This window comes from Salmo salar, chromosome ssa13 (genome assembly GCF_905237065.1).
Source record: "Salmo salar chromosome ssa13, Ssal_v3.1, whole genome shotgun sequence".
Classification (NCBI taxonomy): Eukaryota; Metazoa; Chordata; class Actinopteri; order Salmoniformes; family Salmonidae; genus Salmo; species Salmo salar.
In genome coordinates, this window is record NC_059454.1 from 108540212 (window position 1) to 108561515 (window position 21304).

Genomic DNA, 21304 nt, shown 5'->3' on the forward strand with positions numbered 1-21304 from the left:
TGCCTGATTACTGTCTGATTACTGCCTGATTACTGCTTGATTACTGCCTGATTACTGCCTGATTACTGCCTGCTTACTGCCTGATTACTGCTTGATTACTGCCTGATTACTGTCTGATTACTGCCTGATTACTGCCTGATTACTGTCTGATTACTGCCTGATTACTGCTTGATTACTGCCTGATTACTGCCTGATTACTGCCTGCTTACTGCCTGATTACTGCCTGATTACTGTCTGATTACTGCCTGATTACTGCCTGATTACTGTCTGATTACTGCCTGATTACTGCTTGATTACTGCCTGATTACTGCCTGATTACTGCCTGCTTACTGCCTGATTACTGCCTGATTACTGCTTGATTACTGTCTGATTACTGCCTGATTACTGCCTGATTACTGTCTGATTACTGCCTGATTACTGCTTGATTACTGCCTGATTACTGCCTGATTACTGCCTGCTTACTGCCTGATTACTGCCTGATTACTGCTTGATTACTGCCTGATTACTGCCAGATTACTGCCTGATTACTGCCAGATTACTGCCTGATTACTGCTTGATTACTGCCTGATTACTGCTTGATTACTGCCTGATTACTGCCTGATTACTGCCTGCTTACTGCCTGATTACTGCTAGATTACTGCCTGATTACTGCTTGATTACTGCCTGATTACTGCCTGATTACTGCCTGATTACTGCCTGATTACTGCCAGATTACTGCCTGATTACTGCTTGATTACTGCCTGATTACTGCCTGATTACTGCCTGATTACTGCCTGATTACTGCTTGATTACTGCCTGATTACTGCCTGATTACTGCCTGATTACTGCCTGATTACTGCCAGATTACTGCCTGATTACTGCCTGATTACTGTCTGATTACTGCCTGATTACTGCTTGATTACTGCCTGATTACTGCCTGATTACTGCCTGATTACTGCCAGATTACTGCCTGATTACTGCCTGATTACTGCCTGATTAATGCACAATTCAACTCAATTTGACATCTCTATGGAAACTTGTTTTCTTATTTACTAGCAGTAATGCACTTGGTCAGAGCTGTTGTTACCAAACGAGCAGAGACAGAGCAACCCACTCAGGGTTAACTCCTAAACAGCTAGAGATACCTCAGGGTTAACTCCTAAACAGCTAGAGATACCTCAGGGTTAACTCCTAAACAGCTAGAGATACCTCAGGGTTAACTCCTAAACAGCTAGAGATACCTCAGGGTTAACTCCTAAACAGCTAGAGATACCTCAGGGTTAACTCCTAAACAGCTAGAGATACCTCAGGGTTAACTCCTAAACAGCTAGAGATACCTCAGGGTTAACTCCTAAACAGCTGGGTTCCACTTCCTCAGACTCAGATGAACTTGTAGATGCCATTTTTATGTCTCTGTATCCAGTACAAAAGAAGTTAAAGGTTGTTTTGCGAGCCAATGCTAACTAGCATGAGGGAAATGACTCTGGGGAAGTAGATATGGGACCTCATTGCCAAATTCCCATAGTATCTCTTTAAATAAACATCTCTAGGTCGCATCTCAATTGTCTTGTGTTTTCTTCCACTACTCTCTCAATGTTAAATAAACAGACACTACACTCTATTACCGTTTAATGAAATCTACCTCCCAACATCAACAATACAGAGTAGGGACCCCTCTATGTGTCACAATTAGACAGACAGAAGTCATTTTGCTGATATCGTTCATTACAATAAGTAACCTATACTAGAGAAGTCAAGTGAGAAATAAGTCTCTCTCATCTGACTAGAGAGCTCTTTGGAAACGCCCTCGTTAAGGTCAACGACATCAGGAACTTTACCCAGTACAACGACATTTCAGCCAAAAACCTGGTTTCCTCTGCCAGGAGGATGTTCCAGCAAGACAATGTCCCCCACAAGCACAATCCACAAAGTAATGGTTAATTGGCAACACATTTTTTTTAACATTTTGCAATGGCCACCTGTCTCCGGACCTGAACCCCATTGGCCACCTGTCTCCGGACATGAACCCCATTGGCCACCTGTCTCCGGACATGAACCCCATTGGCCACCTGTCTCCGGACATGAACCCCATTGGCCACCTGTCTCCGGACATGAACCCCATTGGCCACCTGTCTCCGGACATGAACCCCATTGGCCACCTGTCTCCGGACATGAACCCCATTGGCCACCTGTCTCCGGACCTGAACCCCATTGGCTACCTGTCTCCGGACATGAACCCCATTGGCCACCTGTCTCCGGACATGAACCCCATTGGCCACCTGTCTCCGGACATGAACCCCATTGGCCACCTGTCTCCGGACATGAACCCCATTGGCCACCTGTCTCCGGACATGAACCCCATTGGCCACCTGTCTCCGGACATGAACCCCATTGGCCACCTGTCTCCGGACATGAACCCCATTGGCCACCTGTCTCCGGACATGAACCCCATTGGCCACCTGTCTCCGGACATGAACCCCATTGGCCACCTGTCTCCGGACATGAACCCCATTGGCCACCTGTCTCCGGACATGAACCCCATTGGCCACCTGTCTCCGGACATGAACCCCATTGGCCACCTGTCTCCGGACATGAACCCCATTGGCCACCTGTCTCCGGACATGAACCCCATTGGCCACCTGTCTCCGGACATGAACCCCATTGGCTACCTGTCTCCGGACATGAACCCCATTGAAAAGCTGTGGTTTAAATTGAAGAGGGCAGTCCATAAGAGTAGATGAAGGATTCTGTAAGCAGGGCTGGTCTAAGATCCCTCTCAATGTGTATCTCCAACTCATAAAACATTTCAGGAAACGTCTCAGTGCTGTTATCCTCACTAGGTGAGGTATTGACAGATATTGAAAACAGGGGTGTCCATTTTGAACCCTACCTTTATTAAAAATATTTTTTTTGTATTAACTCAATATTTTTTTCTAAGCAATTATTAGTATAAAATAAATATATATATATTTTTTGCATACTATATAGCTCAGTATTTGAATTATTTACTTTACAGTCATATTTGCTCATCTTTATCAAGGGTTTCAGACCCCACTGTAATTGTAAAACTCTGTTTCCATTCTGCAAAAGTCTGTGAGTTCCCTGCTCTCCTCCACTCTCTCCTCCACTCTCTCCTCCACTCTCTGTGGTACTGAATGACCTGAACTCTATGAATCCAAGATGAGGGCTGTTTTCTCTTTTTCTACTCTCCCCTCTCTCCCCCTCTGTTCCCCTTCCCCTCCCTCCCCCTCTGTTCCCCTCGCTCGGTTCCTCTCTCCCCCTCTGTTCCCCTTCCCCTCCCTCCCCCTCTGTTCCCCTCGCTCGGTTCCTCTCTCCCCTCTGTTCCCCTCCCTCCTCCCCCTCTGTTCCCCTCGCTTGGTTCCTCTCTCCCCCTCTGTTCCCCTCGCTCGGTTCCTCTCTCCCCTCTGTTCCCCTCCCTCCTCCCCCTCTGTTCCCCTCGCTCGGTTCCTCTCTCCCCTCTGTTCCCCTCCCTCCTCCCCCTCTGTTCCCCTCGCTCGGTTCCTCTCTCCCCTCTGTTCCCCTCCCTCCTCCCCCTCTGTTCCCCTTCCTCTCTCCCCCTCTGTTCCCCTCGCTCGGTTCCTCTCTCCCCCTCTGTTCCCCTCGCTCGGTTCCTCTCCCCCCCTCTGTTCCCCTCCCTCCCCCTCTGTTCCCCTCGCTCGGCTGACTGCCTCCCTACCAGCTCCCTTTACAGTAGGCTAAACAGTCCTGTCCTTCTACACAACACAAACACTCCTGATTCTATCCTGTCCTTCTACACAACACAAACACTCCTGATTCTATCCTGTCCTGTCCTACACAACACAAACACTCCTGAGTCCTGTCCTTCTACACAACACAAACACTCCTGATTCTGTCCTTCTAGGAGAAACACAAAGGGGATACTCTTCAGTCCTCCTAACCTCCTCCAGGGAAACAAACACCCTCCTCCACATTTACACATCAATCGTGGATGAAGCAAAGCACCACTCGGAGAGTAGAGAGAGTACAGAGAGGAGAGTAGAGAGAGTAGAGAGAGGAGAGTAGAGAGAGGAGAGTAGAGATTAGAGAGTGGAGTAGAGAGTAGAGAGGGGAGAGTAGAGAGAGGAGAGTAGAAAGCGAAGGGGAGAGGGGAGTAGAGAGGGGAGAGGGGAGTGGAGAGTAGTGAGTGTAGGGGAGAGTAGAGATTAGAGAGTGGAGTAGAGAGGGGAGAGTAGAGAGTAGAGAGGGGAGAGTAGAGAGGGGAGTAGAGGGGAGAGTACAGAGTAGAGAGTAGAGAGGGGAGAGTAGAGAGTGGAGGGGAGAGTAGAGATTAGAGAGTGGAGTAGAGAATGGAGAGTAGAGAGTAGAGAAGGGAGATAAGAGAGGGGAGAGTAGAGAGGGAGACTAGAGAGGGGAGAGTAGATAGAAGAGAGTAGAGAATGGAGAGTTGAGAGGGGAGAGAAGAGTAGAGAGAGTAGAGAATGGAGAGTAGAGTAGAGAGAGTAGAGAATGGAGAGTAGAGAGTAGAGAGGGGACAGAAGAGTAGAGAACGGAGATTAGAGAGGGGAGAGTAGAGAATAGAGAGTAGAGAGTGAAGAGAAGAGTAGAGAAGGGAGATTAGAGAGGGGAGGGGAGAGTAGAGAGGGGAGAGTAGAGAGGGGAGAGCAGAGAGGGGAGAGTAGAGGGGAGAGTAGAGAGGGAGATTAGAGAGTAGAGAGTAGAGAGCAGAGAGGGGAGAGTAGAGAAGGGAGATTAGAGAGGGGAGAGTAGAGAGGGGAGAGAAGAGTAGAGAAGGGAGATTAGAGAGGGGAGAGTAGTAGGGAAATTAGAGAGCAAAGAGGGGAGAGTAGAAGGGAGAGTAGAAGGGAGAGTAGGGAGGGGAGAGTAGAGAGTAGAGTGTAAAGAGGGGAGAGTAGAGGGGAGAGTAGAGAGGGGAGAGTAGAGAGTATAGAGGGGAGAGTAGAGAGGGGAGAGTAGAGAGGGGAGAGTATAGAGGGGAGAATAGAGAGGGGAGAGTAGAGAGTAGAGTGTAAAGAGGGGAGAGTATAGAGGGGAGAGTAGAGAGGGGAGAGTAGAGAGTAGAGTGTAAAGAGGGGAGAGTATAGAGGGGAGAAGGGAGATTAGAGAGGGGAGAGTAGAGAGGGGAGAGAAGAGTAGAGAAGGGAGATTAGAGAGGGGAGAGTAGTAGGGAAATTAGAGAGCAAAGAGGGGAGAGTAGAAGGGAGAGTAGAAGGGAGAGTAGGGAGGGGAGAGTAGAGAGTAGAGTGTAAAGAGGGGAGAGTAGAGGGGAGAGTAGAGAGGGGAGAGTAGAGAGTAGAGAGTATAGAGGGGAGAGTATAGAGGGGAGAGTATAGAGGGGAGAGTAGAGAGGGGAGAGTAGAGAGTAGAGTGTAAAGAGGGGAGAGTAGAGAGTAGAGTGTAAAGAGGGGAGAGTAGAGAGTAGAGTGTATAGAGGGGAGAGTAGAGAGTAGAGTGTAAAGAGGGGAGAGTATAGAGGGGAGAGTAGAGAGTAGAGTGTAAAGAGGGGAGAGTAAAGATGGGAGAGTAGAGAGTAGAGTGTAAAGAGGGGAGAGTATAGAGGGGAGAGTAGAGAGTAGAGTGTAAAGAGGGGAGAGTATAGAGGGGAGAGTAGAGAGTAGAGTGTAAAGAGGGGAGAGTAGAGAGGGGAGAGTAGAGAGTAGAGTGTAAAGAGGGGAGAGTATAGAGGGGAGAGTAGAGTGTAAAGAGGGGAGAGTAGAGAGGGGAGAGTAGAGAGTAGAGTGTAAAGAGGGGAGAGTATAGAGGGTAGGTACTATAGAGAGTAGAGTGTAAAGAGGGGAGAGTATAGAGGGGAGAGTAGAGTGTAAAGAGGGGAGAGTATAGAGGGGAGAGTAGAGAGTAGAGTGTAAAGAGGGGAGAGTATAGAGGGGAGAGTAGAGAGCAGAGTGTAAAGAGGGGAGAGTAGAGAGGGGAGAGTAGAGAGTAGAGTGTAAAGAGGGGAGAGTAGAGAGGGGAGAGTAGAGAGGGGAGAGTAGAGAGTAGAGTGTAAAGAGGGGAGAGTAGAGAGGGGAGAGTAGAGAGGGGAGAGTAGAGAGTAGAGTGTAAAGAGGGGAGAGTATAGAGGGTAGGTACTATAGAGAGTAGGTACTATAGATGGTGGTATGTTTCAGGCTGGTTTCTTCTAGGGTGACAAGGTATCTATTTTAATGAGATCTCTCCATGTCTATTAAATCTCTTGTCTTTCAATTTCAATCTCTTTCTATATCTCTCTATATATCTCTCTCCCTCTACGTCTCTCTATATCTCTCTCTCTATATCTCCCTCTACATCTCTCTCTATATATCTCTCTCTATCTCTCCCTCTATATCTCTCTCTGTATCTCTCTCCCTCAACATCTCTCTCCCTCTATATCTCTCTCTATCTCTCCCTCTATATCTCTCTCCCTCTATATCTCTCTCTATCTCTCCCTCTATATCTCTCTCTATATCTCTCTCCCTCTATATCTCTCTCTATCTCTCTCTCTACATCTCTCTCTCTCTCTATATCTCTCTCTCTATATCTCCCTCTATATCTCTCTCTCTATCTCTCCCTCTACATCTCCCTCTATATCTCTCTCCCTCTACATCTCTCTCTATATATCTCCCTCTATATCTCTCTCTCTATCTCTCCCTCTACATCTCTCTCTCTATCTCTCCCTCTATCTCTCTCTATATCTCTCTCCCTCTATATCTCTCTCTATATCTCTCTCCCTCTATATCTCTCTCTATCTCTCTCCCTCTATATCTCTCCCTCTATCTCTCTCTATATCTCTCTCTATCTCTCTCCCTCTATCTCTCTCTCTCTATCTCTCCCTCTATCTCTCTCTCTCTATCTCTCCCTCTATCTCTCTCTATATCTCTCTCCCTCTATATCTCCCTCTATATCTCTCTCTATATCTCTCCCTCTACATCTCCCTCTATATCTCTCTCCCTCTACATCTCTCTCTCTATATCTCTCTCTCTATCTCTCCCTCTATCTCTCTCTATATCTCTCTCCCTCTATATCTCCCTCTATATCTCTCTCTACATCTCTCTCTCTATATCTCTCTCTCTATCTCTCCCTCTACATCTCTCTCTCTATCTCGCCCTCTATCTCTCTCTATATCTCTCTCCCTCTATATCTCTCTATATATCTCTCCCTCTACATCTCTCCCTCTACATCTCTCTTTCTATCTCTCCCTCTATCTCTCTCTATATCTCTCTCCCTCTATATCTCTCTCTATCTCTCTCCCTCTATATCTCTCTCTCTATCTCTCCCTCTATCTCTCTCTATATCTCTTTCCCTCTATATCTCCCTCTATATCTCTCTCTATATCTCTCCCTCTACATCTCCCTCTATATCTCTCTCCCTCTACATCTCTCTCTCTATATCTCTCTCTCTACATCTCTCTCTCTATCTCTCCCTCTACATCTCTCTCTCTATCTCTCTCTCTATCTCTCCCTCTATATCTCTCTCTATATCTCTCTCCCTCTATATCTCTCTCTATCTCTCTCCCTCTATATCTCTCTCTATATCTCTCCCTCTACATCTCTCCCTCTACATCTCCCTCTACATCTCTCTCTCCACATCTCTCTCTATCTCTCCCTCTATATCTCTCTCTCTATATATCTCTCTCCCTCTATATCTCTCTCTATCTCTCTCCCTTTACATCTCTCTCTATATCTCTCCCTCTACATCTCTCCCTCTACATCTCCCTCTACATCTCTCTCTCCATCTCTCTACCTCTACATCTCTCTCTATATCTCTCTCCCTCTACATCTCTCTCTACATCTCTCTCTATATCTCTCTCTATATCTGTCTCCATCTCTCTCTATATCTCTCTCTCTCAACATCTCTCTCTACATCTCTCTCTCTACATCTCTCTCTACATCTCTCTCTACATCTCTCTCTCTACATCTCCCACTACATCTCTCTCTATATCTCTCTCTACATCTCTCTCTCTACATCTCCCTCTACATCTCTCTCTATATATCTCTGCATCTTAAAGCATCTATAGCCACTCAGGGGAGGGAGCCAGACAGACAGCTCTAGCTATATGGGCAGAGATGCTATAGATAAGATAAGAGATGTCATAATACTGGATAGCCCTACTGTATAGCCCTACTGTATAGCCCCACTGTATAGCCCCACTGTATAGCCCTACTGTATAGCCCTACTGTATAGCCCCACTGTATAGCCCCACTGTACAGCCTACTGTATAGCCCTACTGTATAGCCCTACTGTATAGCCCCACTGTACAGCCTACTGTATAGCCCTACTGTATAGCCCTACTGTATAGTCTACTGTATAGCCCTACTGTATAGCCCTACTGTATAGCCTACTGTATAGCCCTACTGTACAGCCTACTGTATAGCCCTACTGTATAGCCTACTGTATAGCCCTACTGTACAGAATACTGTATAGCCCTACTGTACAGCCTACTGTATAGCCCTACTGTATAGCCTACTGTATAGCCCTACTGTATAGCTCTACTGTACAGCCTACTGTGTAGCCCTACTGTATAGCCCTACTGTATAGGCTACTGTATAGCCCCACTGTATAGCCCTACTGTATAGCCCTACTGTATAGCCCTACTGTATTGCCTCACTGTACAGCCTACTGTATAGTCTACTGTATAGCCCTACTGTATAGCCCTACTGTATAGCCCTACTGTATAGTCTACTGTATAGCCCTACTGTACAGCCTACTGTATAGCCCTACTGTATAGCCTACTGTATAGCCCTACTGTATAGCCCTACTGTACAGAATACTGTATAGCCCTACTGTACAGCCTACTGTATAGCCTACTGTATAGCCCTACTGTATAGCCCTACTGTATAGCCCTACTGTACAGCCTACTGTATAGCCCTACTGTATAGCCCTACTGTATAGGCTACTGTATAGCCCTACTGTACAGACTACTGTATAGCCCTACTGTATAGACTACTGTATAGCCCTACTGTATAGCCCTACTGTATAGACTACTGTATAGCCCTACTGTATAGCCCTACTGTATAGCCCTACTGTATAGACTACTGTATAGCCCTAATGTATAGCCCTACTGTATATTCTACTGTATAAAAAAAATGAAATGAAAATGAAATGTATGTATTCACTACTGTAAGTCGCTCTGGATAAGAGCGTCTGCTAAATGACTAAAATGTAAATGTAAATGTCTGTATAGCCCTACTGTACAGAATACTGTATAGCCCTACTGTATAGCCCTACTGTATAGTCTACTGTATAGCCCTACTGTATAGCCCTACTGTATAGCCCTACTGTATAGACTACTGTATAGCCCTAATGTATAGCCCTAATGTATAGCCCTACTGTATAGTCTACTGTATAGCCCTACTGTATAGTCTACTGTATAGCCCTACTGTATAGTCTACTGTATAGTCTACTGTATAGCCCTACTGTATAGCGATACTGTATAGCCCTACTGTATAGACTACTGTATAGCCCTAATGTATAGCCCTACTGTATATTCTACTGTATAGCCCTACTGTATAGGCCTACTGTATAGTCTACTGTATAGCACTACTGTATAGCCTACTGAATAGCCCTACTGTATAGCCCTACTGTATAGCCCTACTGTATAGTCTACTGTATAGTCTACTTTATAGCGCTACTGTATAGCCCTACTGTATAGCCCTACTGTATAGACTACTGTATAGCCCTACTGTATAGCCCTACTGTATAGCCCTACTGTATAGTCCTACTGTATAGCCCTACAACATATCATACTGTATAGCCTAGTGTATAGCCCTACTGTATAGCCCTACTGTATAGCCCTACTGTAGTCTAATGTATCGCTCCACTGTATAGCCCTACTGTATAGCCCTACTGTATAGTCCTACTGTATAGCCCTACAACATATCATACTGTATAGCCTAGTGTATAGCCCTACTGTATAGACCTACTGTATACCCCACTGTATAGCCCTACTGTATAGCTCTACTGTACAGCCCTACTGTATAGCCCTACTATAGTCTACTGTATCGCTCCACTGTATAGCCCTACTGTATAGCCCTACTATAGTCTAATGTATCGCTCCACTGTATAGCCCTACTGTATAGCCCTACTGTATAGACCTACTGTATAGCCCTACTGTATAGCCCTACTGTATAGTCTACTGTATAGTCTACTGTATAGCCTACTGTATAGCACTACTGTATAGCCTACTGTATAGCTCTACTATATAGCTCTACTGTATAGCCCTACTGTATAGCCCTACTGTATAGTCTACTGTATAGTCTACTGTATAGCCCTACTGTATATCCTACTGTATAGCCCTACTTTATAGCTCTACTATATAGCTCTACTGTATAGCCCTACTGTATAGTCTACTGTATAGTCTACTGTATAGCCCTACTGTATAGCCCTACTGTATAGCCCTACTATATAGTCTACTGTATAGCCCTACTGTATAGCCCTACTATATAGCCCTACTATATAACCCTACTGTATAGCCCTACTGTATAGCCTAGTGTATAGCCCTACTGTATAGCCCTACTGTATAGCCCTACTGTAGTCTAATGTATCGCTCCACTGTATAGCCCTACTGTATAGCCCTACTGTATAGTCCTACTGTATAGCCCTACAACATATCATACTGTATACCCCACTGTATAGCCCTACTGTATAGCTCTACTGTACAGCCCTACTGTATAGCCCTACTGTATAGCCCTACTATAGTCTAATGTATCGCTCCACTGTATAGCCCTACTGTATAGACCTACTGTATAGCCCTACTTTATAGCCCTACTGTATAGTCTACTGTATAGTCTACTGTATAGCCCTACTGTATAGCCTACTGTATAGCTCTACTGTATAGCCCTACTGTATAGCCTACTGTATAGCTCTACTATATGGCCCTACTGTATAGCCCTACTGTATAGTCTACTGTAAAGTCTACTGTATAGCCCTACTGTATAGTCTACTGTATAGCTCTACTATATAGCTCTACTGTATAGCCCTACTGTATAGTCTACTGTATAGACTACTGTATAGCCCTACTGTATAGCCCTACTGTATAGTCCTACTATATAGCCCTACTGTATAGCCCTACTATATAGCCCTACTATATAGCCCTACTGTATAGCCCTACTGTATAGCCCTACTGTATAGCCCTACTGTATAGTCAACTGTATAGTAAACTGTATAGCCCTACTGTATAGCCCTACTGTATAGTCTACTGTATAGCCCTACTGTATAGCCCTACTGTATAGCTCTACTGTATAGCTCTACTATATAGCCCTACTGTACAGTCTACTGTATAGCCCTACTGTATAGCCGTACTGTATAGCCTACTGTATAGCCCTACTGTATAGTCTACTGTAAAGTCTACTGTATAGCCCTACTGTATAGTCTACTGTATAGCCCTACGTTATAGCCCTACTGTATAGCTCTACTATATAGCTCTACTGTATAGCCCTACTGTATAGCCCTACTGTATAGCCCTACTGTAAAGCCTACTGTATAGCTCTACTGTATAGCCCTACTGTATAGTCAACTGTATAGTCTACTGTATAGGCCTACTATATAGCCCTACTGTATAGTCTACTGTATAGTCCTACTGTATAGTCGACTTTATAGTCTACTGTATAGCCCTACTGTATAGACTACTGTATACTCTACTGTATAGACTACTGTATAGCCCTAATGTATAGCCTACTGTATAGCCCTAATGTATAGCCTACTGTATAGTCTGCTGTATAGCCCTACTATATAGCCCTACTGTATAGTCTACTGTATAGTCTACTGTATAGCCCTACTGTATAGGCTACTGTATAGCCCTACTGTATAGTCTACTGTATATCCCTACTGTATAGTCTACTGTATAGTCTACTGTATAGCCCTACTGTATAGTCTACTGTATAGTCTACTGTATAGCCTACTGCATAGCCCTACTGCATAGCCCTACTGTATAGTGCTACTGTATAGCCCTACTGTATAGCCCTACTGTATAGCCCCACTGTATAGCCCTACTGTATAGTCTACTGTATAGCCCTACTGTATAGTCTACTGTATAGTCTACTGTATAGCCCTACTGTATAGCCCTACTGTATAGCCCTACTGTAAAGCCTACTGTATAGCTCTACTGTATAGCCCTACTGTATAGTCAACTGTATAGTCTACTGTATAGGCCTACTATATAGCCCTACTGTATAGTCTACTGTATAGTCCTACTGTATAGTCGACTTTATAGTCTACTGTATAGCCCTACTGTATAGACTACTGTATACTCTACTGTATAGACTACTGTATAGCCCTAATGTATAGCCTACTGTATAGTCTGCTGTATAGCCCTACTATATAGCCCTACTGTATAGTCTACTGTATAGTCTACTGTATAGCCCTACTGTATAGGCTACTGTATAGCCCTACTGTATAGTCTACTGTATATCCCTACTGTATAGTCTACTGTATAGTCTACTGTATAGCCCTACTGTATAGTCTACTGTATAGTCTACTGTATAGCCTACTGCATAGCCCTACTGTATAGTCCTACTGTATAGCCCTACTGTATAGCCCTACTGTATAGCCCTACTGTATAGTCTACTGTATAGCCCTACTGTATAGTCTACTGTATAGTCTACTGTATAGCCCTACTGTATAGCCCTACTGTATAGCCCTACTGTATAGTCTACTGTATAGCCCTACTGTATTGTCTACTGTATAGCCCTACTGTATAGCCCTACTGTATATTCTACTGTATTGATCCACTGTATAGCCCTACTGTATAGCTCTACTGTATAGCCCTACTGTATAGCCCTACTGTATAGCTCTACTATATAGCCCTACTGTATAGCCCTACTATATAGTCTACTGTATAGCCCTACTATATAGCCTACTGTATACCCCTACTTTATAGCCCTACTGTATAGCCCTACTGTATAGCCCTACTGTATAGCTCTACTGTATAGCCCTACTGTATAGCCCTACTGTAAAGCCCTAATATATTGCTCCACTGTATAGCCCTACTGTATAGCCCTACTGTATAGCCCTACTGTATAGCCCTACTGTATAGCCCTATAGTCATCCTGTTACTTTAGTGTCATCCTTGTTACTGTACTGTCATCCCTGTTACTGTCCTATCATCCCTGTTACTGTCCTATCATCCCTGTTACTGTCCTATCATCCCTGTTACTGTCCTATCATCCCTGTTACTGTACTGTCATCCCTGTTGCTCTAATGTCATCCCTGTTACTGTAATGTCATCCCTGTTACTGTACGGTGTGTCACATCTGTCAAATAGTACCACTCTCTATTATTTGTACAGTTTGTTGACTAATAGCTGAAGTGCAAAATAATTTATTGCCAAATCTTAACTTGAGATATGTATAATACGAGTTCTGTGTGAATCTTAAATAAGGTTTCGGGCCCATGATGTTATTGTAAATGTACACACTAGAATATTACTGTAAATCCCATTGGCAGGTGAACAACAACTGAACTGGGCCTTATAAAAACTATAAAACTATATCTATTAATGCTTTGTCACCACAAACCCATTGTTGAGGCAACAGCGGATGTGTAACAGATATAAACAGTGGATGTGTAACAGATATAAACAGTAGATGTGTAACAGATAAACAGTGGATGTGTAACAGATAAACAGTGGATGTGTAACAGATAAACAGTGGATGTGTAACAGATAAACAGTGGATGTGTAACAGATAAACAGTGGATGTGTAACAGATAAACAGTGGATGTGTAACAGATATAAACAGTGGATGTGTAACAGATAAACAGTGGATGTGTAACAGATAAACAGTGGATGTGTAACAGATAAACAGTGGATGTGTAACAGATAAACAGTGGATGTGTAACAGATAAACAGTGGATGTGTAACAGATATAAACAGTGGATGTGTAACAGATATAAACAGTGGATGTGTAACAGATATAAACAGTAGATGTGTAACAGATAAACAGTGGATGTGTAACAGATAAACAGTGGATGTGTAACAGATAAACAGTGGATGTGTAACAGATATAAACAGTAGATGTGTAACAGATATAAACAGTGGATGTGTAACAGATATAAACAGTGGATGTGTAACAGATATAAACAGTGGATGTGTAACAGATATAAACAGTGGATGTGTAACAGATATAAACAGTGGATGTGTAACAGATATAAACAGTGGATGTGAAACCACCGGAAGCAATAAGGCAGTAATTACTACAAGATCTCGGAGACTGTGTTTTGTTCAGTGATTCATAGGAACAACTGGGACATTTTTACGTGATGACCCCTTTGTGTTCCAAATGGCACGCTCTGGTCTAAAGTAGTGCACTATATAGGGAATAGCGTTCCATAGGGCTCTGGTCTAAAGTAGTGCACTATATAGGGAATAGGGTTCCATAGGGATCTGGTCTAAAGTAGTGCACTATATATAGGGAATAGGGTTCCATAGGGCTCTGGTCTAAAGTAGTGCACTATATAGGGAATAGGGTTCCATAGGGCTCTGGTCTAAAGTAGTGCACTATATAGGGAATAGGGCTCTGGTCTAAAGTAGTGCACTATATAGGGAATAGGGTTCCATAGGGATCTGGTCTAAAGTAGTGCACTATATAGGGAATAGGGTTCCATAGGGCTCTGGTTTAAACTAGTGCACTATATAGGGAATAGGATGCCATTTGGGACACAGTCATGGTCAGAGAGGGAGTATTACTGGAGCTATAGTTTATCATAGGACAGGAGTGAGACGACTATTTGGCAAAAGCATTGAGTTTCTAAATTATATTCTTGTCTGTTCGCTGCTCTGGCACCCCAATGGTGGAACAAGCTCCCTCACGACGCCAGGACAGCGGAGTCAATCACCACCTTCCGGAGACACCTGAAACCCCACCTCTTTAAGGAATACCTAGGATAGGATAAAGTAATCCTTCTAACCCCCCCCCCCCCCCTTAAAAGATTTAGATGCACTATTGTAAAGTGGCTGTTCCACTGGATATCATAAGGTGAATCCACCAATTTGTAAGTCGCTCTGGATAAGAGCGTCTGCTAAATGACTTAAATGTAAATGTCAGAACCTGAAGGACCTGGTGCAAAAGTACTGACAGCAATTTAAAACAGGCTGTAATTTCACTCATAAATGAATTAAGATTAGACATCAGTCAAAACAACTGCAGAAGGTTTAGAGATTTAGTGAGTGTTTTCTAAAACGTCATATTCCTGCAACACAACCAAGACGTGACACTTATCGACATAAACTGATTGGATTGACATCAATATTATCCCTAGCCCTGTAATGGGTTATCCTCTGTGAATGGATTATGACACATGGAGAGATATGACAGAAGAAAAAAAACGAATTTAGTTTTCTGCATTGTACACACACACACACGCACACACACACACACAGCGCGAGAGAGACAGAATGCAAATGAACAACCCCTTTTTCTATGCATGTTGTTGTTTTTTTAAATAATCTACATATTTTTCAATGCATTGTTTTGCAAGGTGCAGATCTCAATAAAGATGCCGCTGGTTTTCCACTGGCTACCGTCAGTGGGCTGGGTTGGAAGAGTATGACTCACAGTCTACGGTAGGGTTTAGTGATGACTCATGAGCGCAAAACGTTACAGAAATGGAGCAAAATGTGCAATTGGAACGATGTATCTCGAAGCCCCACTTATGGCAACAATGTAACGAACAATGTAACAACGTAAGATTCTACAATTCTCACTTACATTATAACGCTGCTTGCGACTCAAATGTTGTTTGCAGGTGTCTGCTGCCTCGCGGATGTTTCTTTACCACTGAAGCGATCCATCTTCACCACCTACCACGACAAACATAACGTCTACAAAACGTTTCATTTCAGCACAACAAATTTCGTCGGGAACGATTGCGAGAACGAATGTTACATGGATCCACGTAACAAATGTTTCAACGTACCTTTCGCAAACTATTATATTTGCATGGTGCTTCGTTGTGAGGATGGCTGACTTGTCTGTCGTGGACAGTGATCACAGCCACTCTGTAGAAGAGTGGGTTATCCAACACGGTCCTAGTGCCGATGCTCCCTGTTGTTTCTGTCGCTTCACATTCAACAGGTTACCTGTCCCATCCAATGGTCCCGACCTTACACTCTGAACCATAAAACACACCGAGAATATCTCTGCAGAATCAGATAGATGCCGGGTTCTTATCACAGTGGAAGTATGGAGATAAATCACTGACATAATGATTTGATCGTTTACAATAGATTTGTAGTTGTAAACACAATTTGCAAGTGTGTAACTGATGAGTTGTGAACATGAAAAAGGAAAAAAAAAACACATTTGTAGTTGTAATCGTATTTACCAACTTGTACGTTAATATTTGCCAGGAATAATTGCACCTGCACATGTTAAATTCGTATAATCATTCTTCTGGCAGTACTTTAGCGTCCTACTGTGACAATAATATTTGTAAATATGCAAACAGCCATTTGCATGTAAATAGAGGGACAGCAGGAGCTCTGGAAGGAGGAACCTGTTTCTACTAACCAATTAGATGAGGTTTTTCATAGACTCGTATACTCTACACTGGTTGGTTGGTGACAGCTCACAAAAGCGGTGTTGTCAAGGCTCAACCAATGTCCACCGATGAATCCCAGATATTAGCTGCAGGGCCACACGCCAGAACGAAACCAGTTGGCATTTGATTTCTATAGGGGTGCCTGTTTTTTTTCCCCACAGGACCTCCTGTATGCATGCCTGAAGAAATGTGGTTAATAGGTGTTATAATTAAGCAATAAGGCCTGAGGGGGGGTTTGTATCTGTTACACATACCACGGCTAAGGACTGTTCTTCGGTACGACCCAACACAGAACTTAGTCGTGGTATATATGGTATACACCGTGATCCATTGGCGGCTAAAGAAATTAGCACATAGAACTCACAGATAGCCCATATAGGACAATGCAGCAGTAGGCCTATAACTCAGAGATAGCCTATATAGGCCAATGCAGCAGTAGGCCTATAACTCAGAGATAGCCTATATAGGCCAATGCAGCAGTAGGCCTATAACTCAGAGATAGCCCATATAGGACAATGCAGCAGTAGGCCTATAACTCAGAGATAGCCTATATAGGCCAATGCAGCAGTAGGCCTATAACTCAGAGATAGCCCATATAGGACAATGCAGCAGTAGGCCTATAACTCAGAGATAGCCTATATAGGCCAATGCAGCAGTAGGCCTATAACTCAGAGATAGCCCATATAGGACAATGCAGCAGTAGGCCTATAACTCAGAGATAGCCTATATAGGCCAATGCAGCAGTAGGCCTATAACTCAGAGATAGCCCATATAGGACAATGCAGCAGTAGGCCTATAACTCAGAGATAGCCTATATAGGCCAATGCAGCAGTAGACCTATAACTCAGAGATAGCCCATATAGGCAAATGCAGCAATAGGCCTATAACTCAGAGATAGCCTATATAGGCCAATGCAGCAGTAGGCGTATAACTCAGAGATAGCCTATATAGGCCAATGCAGCAGTAGGCGTATAACTCAGAGATAGCCTATATAGGCCAATGCAGCAGTAGGCCTATAACTCAGAAATAGCCCATATAGGACAATGCAGCAGTAGGCCTATAACTCAGAGATAGCCCATATAGGACAATGCAGCAGTAGGCCTATAACTCAGAGATAGCCTATATAGGCCAATGCAGCAGTAGGCCTATAACTCAGAGATAGCCCATATAGGACAATGCAGCAGTAGGCCTATAACTCAGAGATAGCCCATATAGGACAATGCAGCAGTAGGCCTATAACTCAGAGATAGCCCATATAGGCCAATGCAGCAGTAGGCCTATAACTCAGAGATAGCCTATATAGGCCAATGCAGCAGTAGGCCTATAACTCAGAGATAGCCTATATAGGCCAATGCAGCAGTAGGCCTATAACTCAGAGATAGCCCATATAGGCAAATGCCACAGTAGGTCTAGAACTTCCATCGGCAACTAAGTAAAATACATAGGCCTAAAGCCAACAAATAAAAACAGTAAAAACATCCTGATTAAAATTGCAATTTCTTTCAATCTCATTAATCTCTCTACTCCTCCGCCTGTCTGTCTGTCTCCCTCCCTTTCTATCTGTCTTGATTTGAGCTATTGACTAGGGAAGTGCAACATGGTATCAACTCAGCAGATTTCCCTCAACTGTTATCAGGACAGGAAACCACACATGGAGCACTCAAAACAAAACACCATGAAAAAATAAAATGACTAAACTCCTAAATGATGGTTATGAACTAAACCAACACCTGTTTCTCACAAGTGTATCAGGTTGGGAACTCTGTAATCAACGTTTCCACTTCCCGAGAATGACAACGGTAAATGACTGTAAAACATGCATTAACAGAAATGAATGTAACCAAATGACATGGATTAACGGTACATTTACTAGCCGACTGGTTACATACGTAATGGGGAATTTATTTTAAAAAAAAAATTAAAAAAACAACAATCAAAGGGCAATCAATTCACACAATGAAACAATGAATGTGCAATAATTAACGAGGAGACAGCGGAGCACGTTCTGGAGAGTAATGTTCATATCTTCACCACACAGCCTTCCTCTTCTTCATTTCTCAACATTTTAATTTATACTGCCCAAATTACTGGCTTTCCAAATAGACATCCGCCTTTGCACTTGTGATTTGAAACAATTCACAGCTATTTAAAAAAAATAATAATAATAATCCTTTGTGGGTAAATCAAGCTCTCTGGTAAAGTATTTTGTATTATTTTAATTAGACAGGATTAATTATATCATTTTGGCAAAACATCAATTTACTTTAGGGGAAGCCAGCATCCGAACAGTACACTTTCCACCCGCAAACTTTCCTTTCTAATTCGCAAGTGGCTGAAACCAGAAATCTGTTTAAAATAACGAGATGCTCATGTCTCCGCCCTAATCGTAGGCCGTCATTGTAAATAAGAATTTGTTCTTAATGTTCTTAACTGACTTGCCTAGTTAAATAAAGGTTAAAAAATAAATGTTTTAATTAAAAACAATACGAGTCGTTGTCCCGAAGGTGGGAATGCAGGCGACAACCTTTGGTCTGCATATTTTCCCCATAGAAAACACATTGGGTATATTCAGGACAGGAAAGGCATGACATGCCATACTCCCTTTGTCCAGACACCATCAGATAGATGGTCTATACATAAGGAAACAGAGGGGCGCTGTTTCGCTCGCTTTGATGCTTTATCTGAGATTGATGCGTCTTTCTGACAGCGCGTGATCAATATTTCAATATTTAATTTGGACCGGAAAGGAGGTGCGGTAGGGCGGGCCAGGACCCATACACCGGCCCTGGTTAGCTGTCATGGCTGGTACATTTAAATATCTTTCTTTTATGGCTAGGTAGCAAGATTTTTTCATCATTGTAGTATGAGTAATAATAGAATAATAGTACAAGGTGCAATTTCTAAATGTGGTTGTGCATCAGCAGTCACTCAATTATCTCATGTCAGCAACATTGTTTTACATTGGTAAGTGAGTCTAGCGGCCCGCTATATAAACTTGTAGTAAGCATGGTCGAATTACCGACTGGCAGTGGGGCCCAATAATCATCAGTTATCCTATTAACTGCATACATTTGCCTCCACCCTATGGCAAAATAGGTAGAATTGCAGGAAATGTAGTTGTAAAACTGCACATTTGTCACTCCGCCCCATGGCAAAATGAGTACAATTGCATGAAATTAGATATAAAATTATCAAATCTTCTCTCTGCCCCATGGCAAAATGTGTAGAATTAAAGAGAATAAGCAAAACACACAGATATGCATTGACAAACAATGCTACTGCCACATTCTGGTTTGGAGTATTTTAACAAGGTTGAGTGTGGCAGTAGCGTTGCTGTGTGAAAGAAAAAGATTGACAGGAGACTCTTGACAGAGGTGCTATTGGCAGACAAACATTTTGAAAATCCGACTTGATGTGTCTGAGATATAAAAATAAAAAAAATTAAAAAAAAAAGGTTCCTTCTAGAATTTAGCCGGATGTTCCGGGTTTTTCAGACGTTACCAAGGCAACACTCCATCTTAACTCTTCCTCCACATTCACTGGATCTATAGAATAGTGCTAAAGAAAACCTCTCCCGAAGAGTTTTTTGTTTGTTTGTTATTCTGGTCAATACCAGTATGTAGGGCAGTGTTTCCCAAACTCAGTGGTCAATACCAGTATGTAGGGCAGTGTTTCTCAAACTCAGTGGTCAATACCAGTATGTAGGGCAGTGTTTCTCAAACTCAGTGGTCAATACCAGTATGTAGGGCAGTGCTTCTCAAACTCAGTGGTCAATACCAGTATGTAGGGCAGTGTTTCCCAAACTCAGTGGTCAATACCAGTATGTAGGGCAGTGTTTCTCAAACTCAGTGGTCAATACCAGTATGTAGGGCAGTGTTCCCCAAACTCAGTGGTCAATACCAGTATGTAGGGCAGTGTTTCCCATACTCAGTGGCCAATACCAGTATGTAGGGCAGTGTTTCTCAAACTCAGTGGTCAATACCAGTATGTAGGGCAGTGTTCCCCAAACTCAGTGGTCAATACCAGTATGTAGGGCAGTGTTCCCCAAACTCAGTGGTCAATACCAGTATGTAGGGCAGTGTTTCCCAAACTCAGTGGTCAATACCAGTATGTAGGGCAGTGTTTCCCAAACTCAGTGGTCAATACCAGTATGTAGGGCAGTGTTCCCCAAACTCAGTGGTCAATACCAGTATGTAGGGCAGTGTTCCCCAAACTCAGTGGTCAATACCAGTATGTAGGGCAGTGTTCCCCATACTCAGTGGTCAATACCAGTATGTAGGGCAGTGTTTCCCAAACTCAGTGGTCAATACCAGTATGTAGGGCAGTGTTCCCCAAACTCAGTGGTCAATACCAGTATGTAGGGCAGTGTTTCCCAAACTCAGTGGTCAATACCAGTATGTAGGGCAGTGTTCCCCAAACTCAGTGGTCAATACCAGTATGTAGGGCAGTGTTTCCCAAACTCAGTGGTCAATACCAGTATGTAGGGCAGTGTTCCCCAAACTCAGTGGTCAATACCAGTATGTAGGGCAGTGTTCCCCAAACTCAGTGGTCAATACCAGTATGTAGGGCAGTGTTCCCCATACTCAGTGGTCAATACCAGTATGTAGGGCAGTGTTTCCCAAACTCAGTGGTCAATACCAGTATGTAGGGCAGTGTTCCCCAAACTCAGTGGTCAATACCAGTATGTAGGGCAGTGTTTCCCAAACTCAGTGGTCAATACCAGTATGTAGGGCAGTGTTCCCCAAACTCAGTGGTCAATACCAGTATGTAGGGCAGTGTTCCCCAAACTCAGTGGTCAATACCAGTATGTAGG

General features: G+C 43.5%; 1 protein-coding gene across 2 annotated transcripts in view; it reads right to left on the minus strand.

Moving 5' to 3' along the window:
• The window catches only part of rab27b (RAB27B, member RAS oncogene family), a 108865-nt gene extending 92902 nt beyond the window's left edge, over positions 1–15963 (minus strand). The window contains exons 1-2 of one of the 2 annotated variants that reach the window (XM_045692655.1): positions 15868–15963; positions 15660–15751 (exon numbers count right to left, since the gene is read on the minus strand). In XM_045692655.1, coding sequence (XP_045548611.1) covers positions 15660–15661 — 2 coding nt within the window. In that variant the 5' untranslated portion in view covers positions 15662–15751; positions 15868–15963. Of the gene's footprint in view, positions 1–15659; positions 15773–15867 lie in introns of both variants that reach the window. The other variant, XM_045692656.1, reaches the window with a different exon arrangement.
• Positions 15964–21304: the final 5341 nt, after the last annotated feature.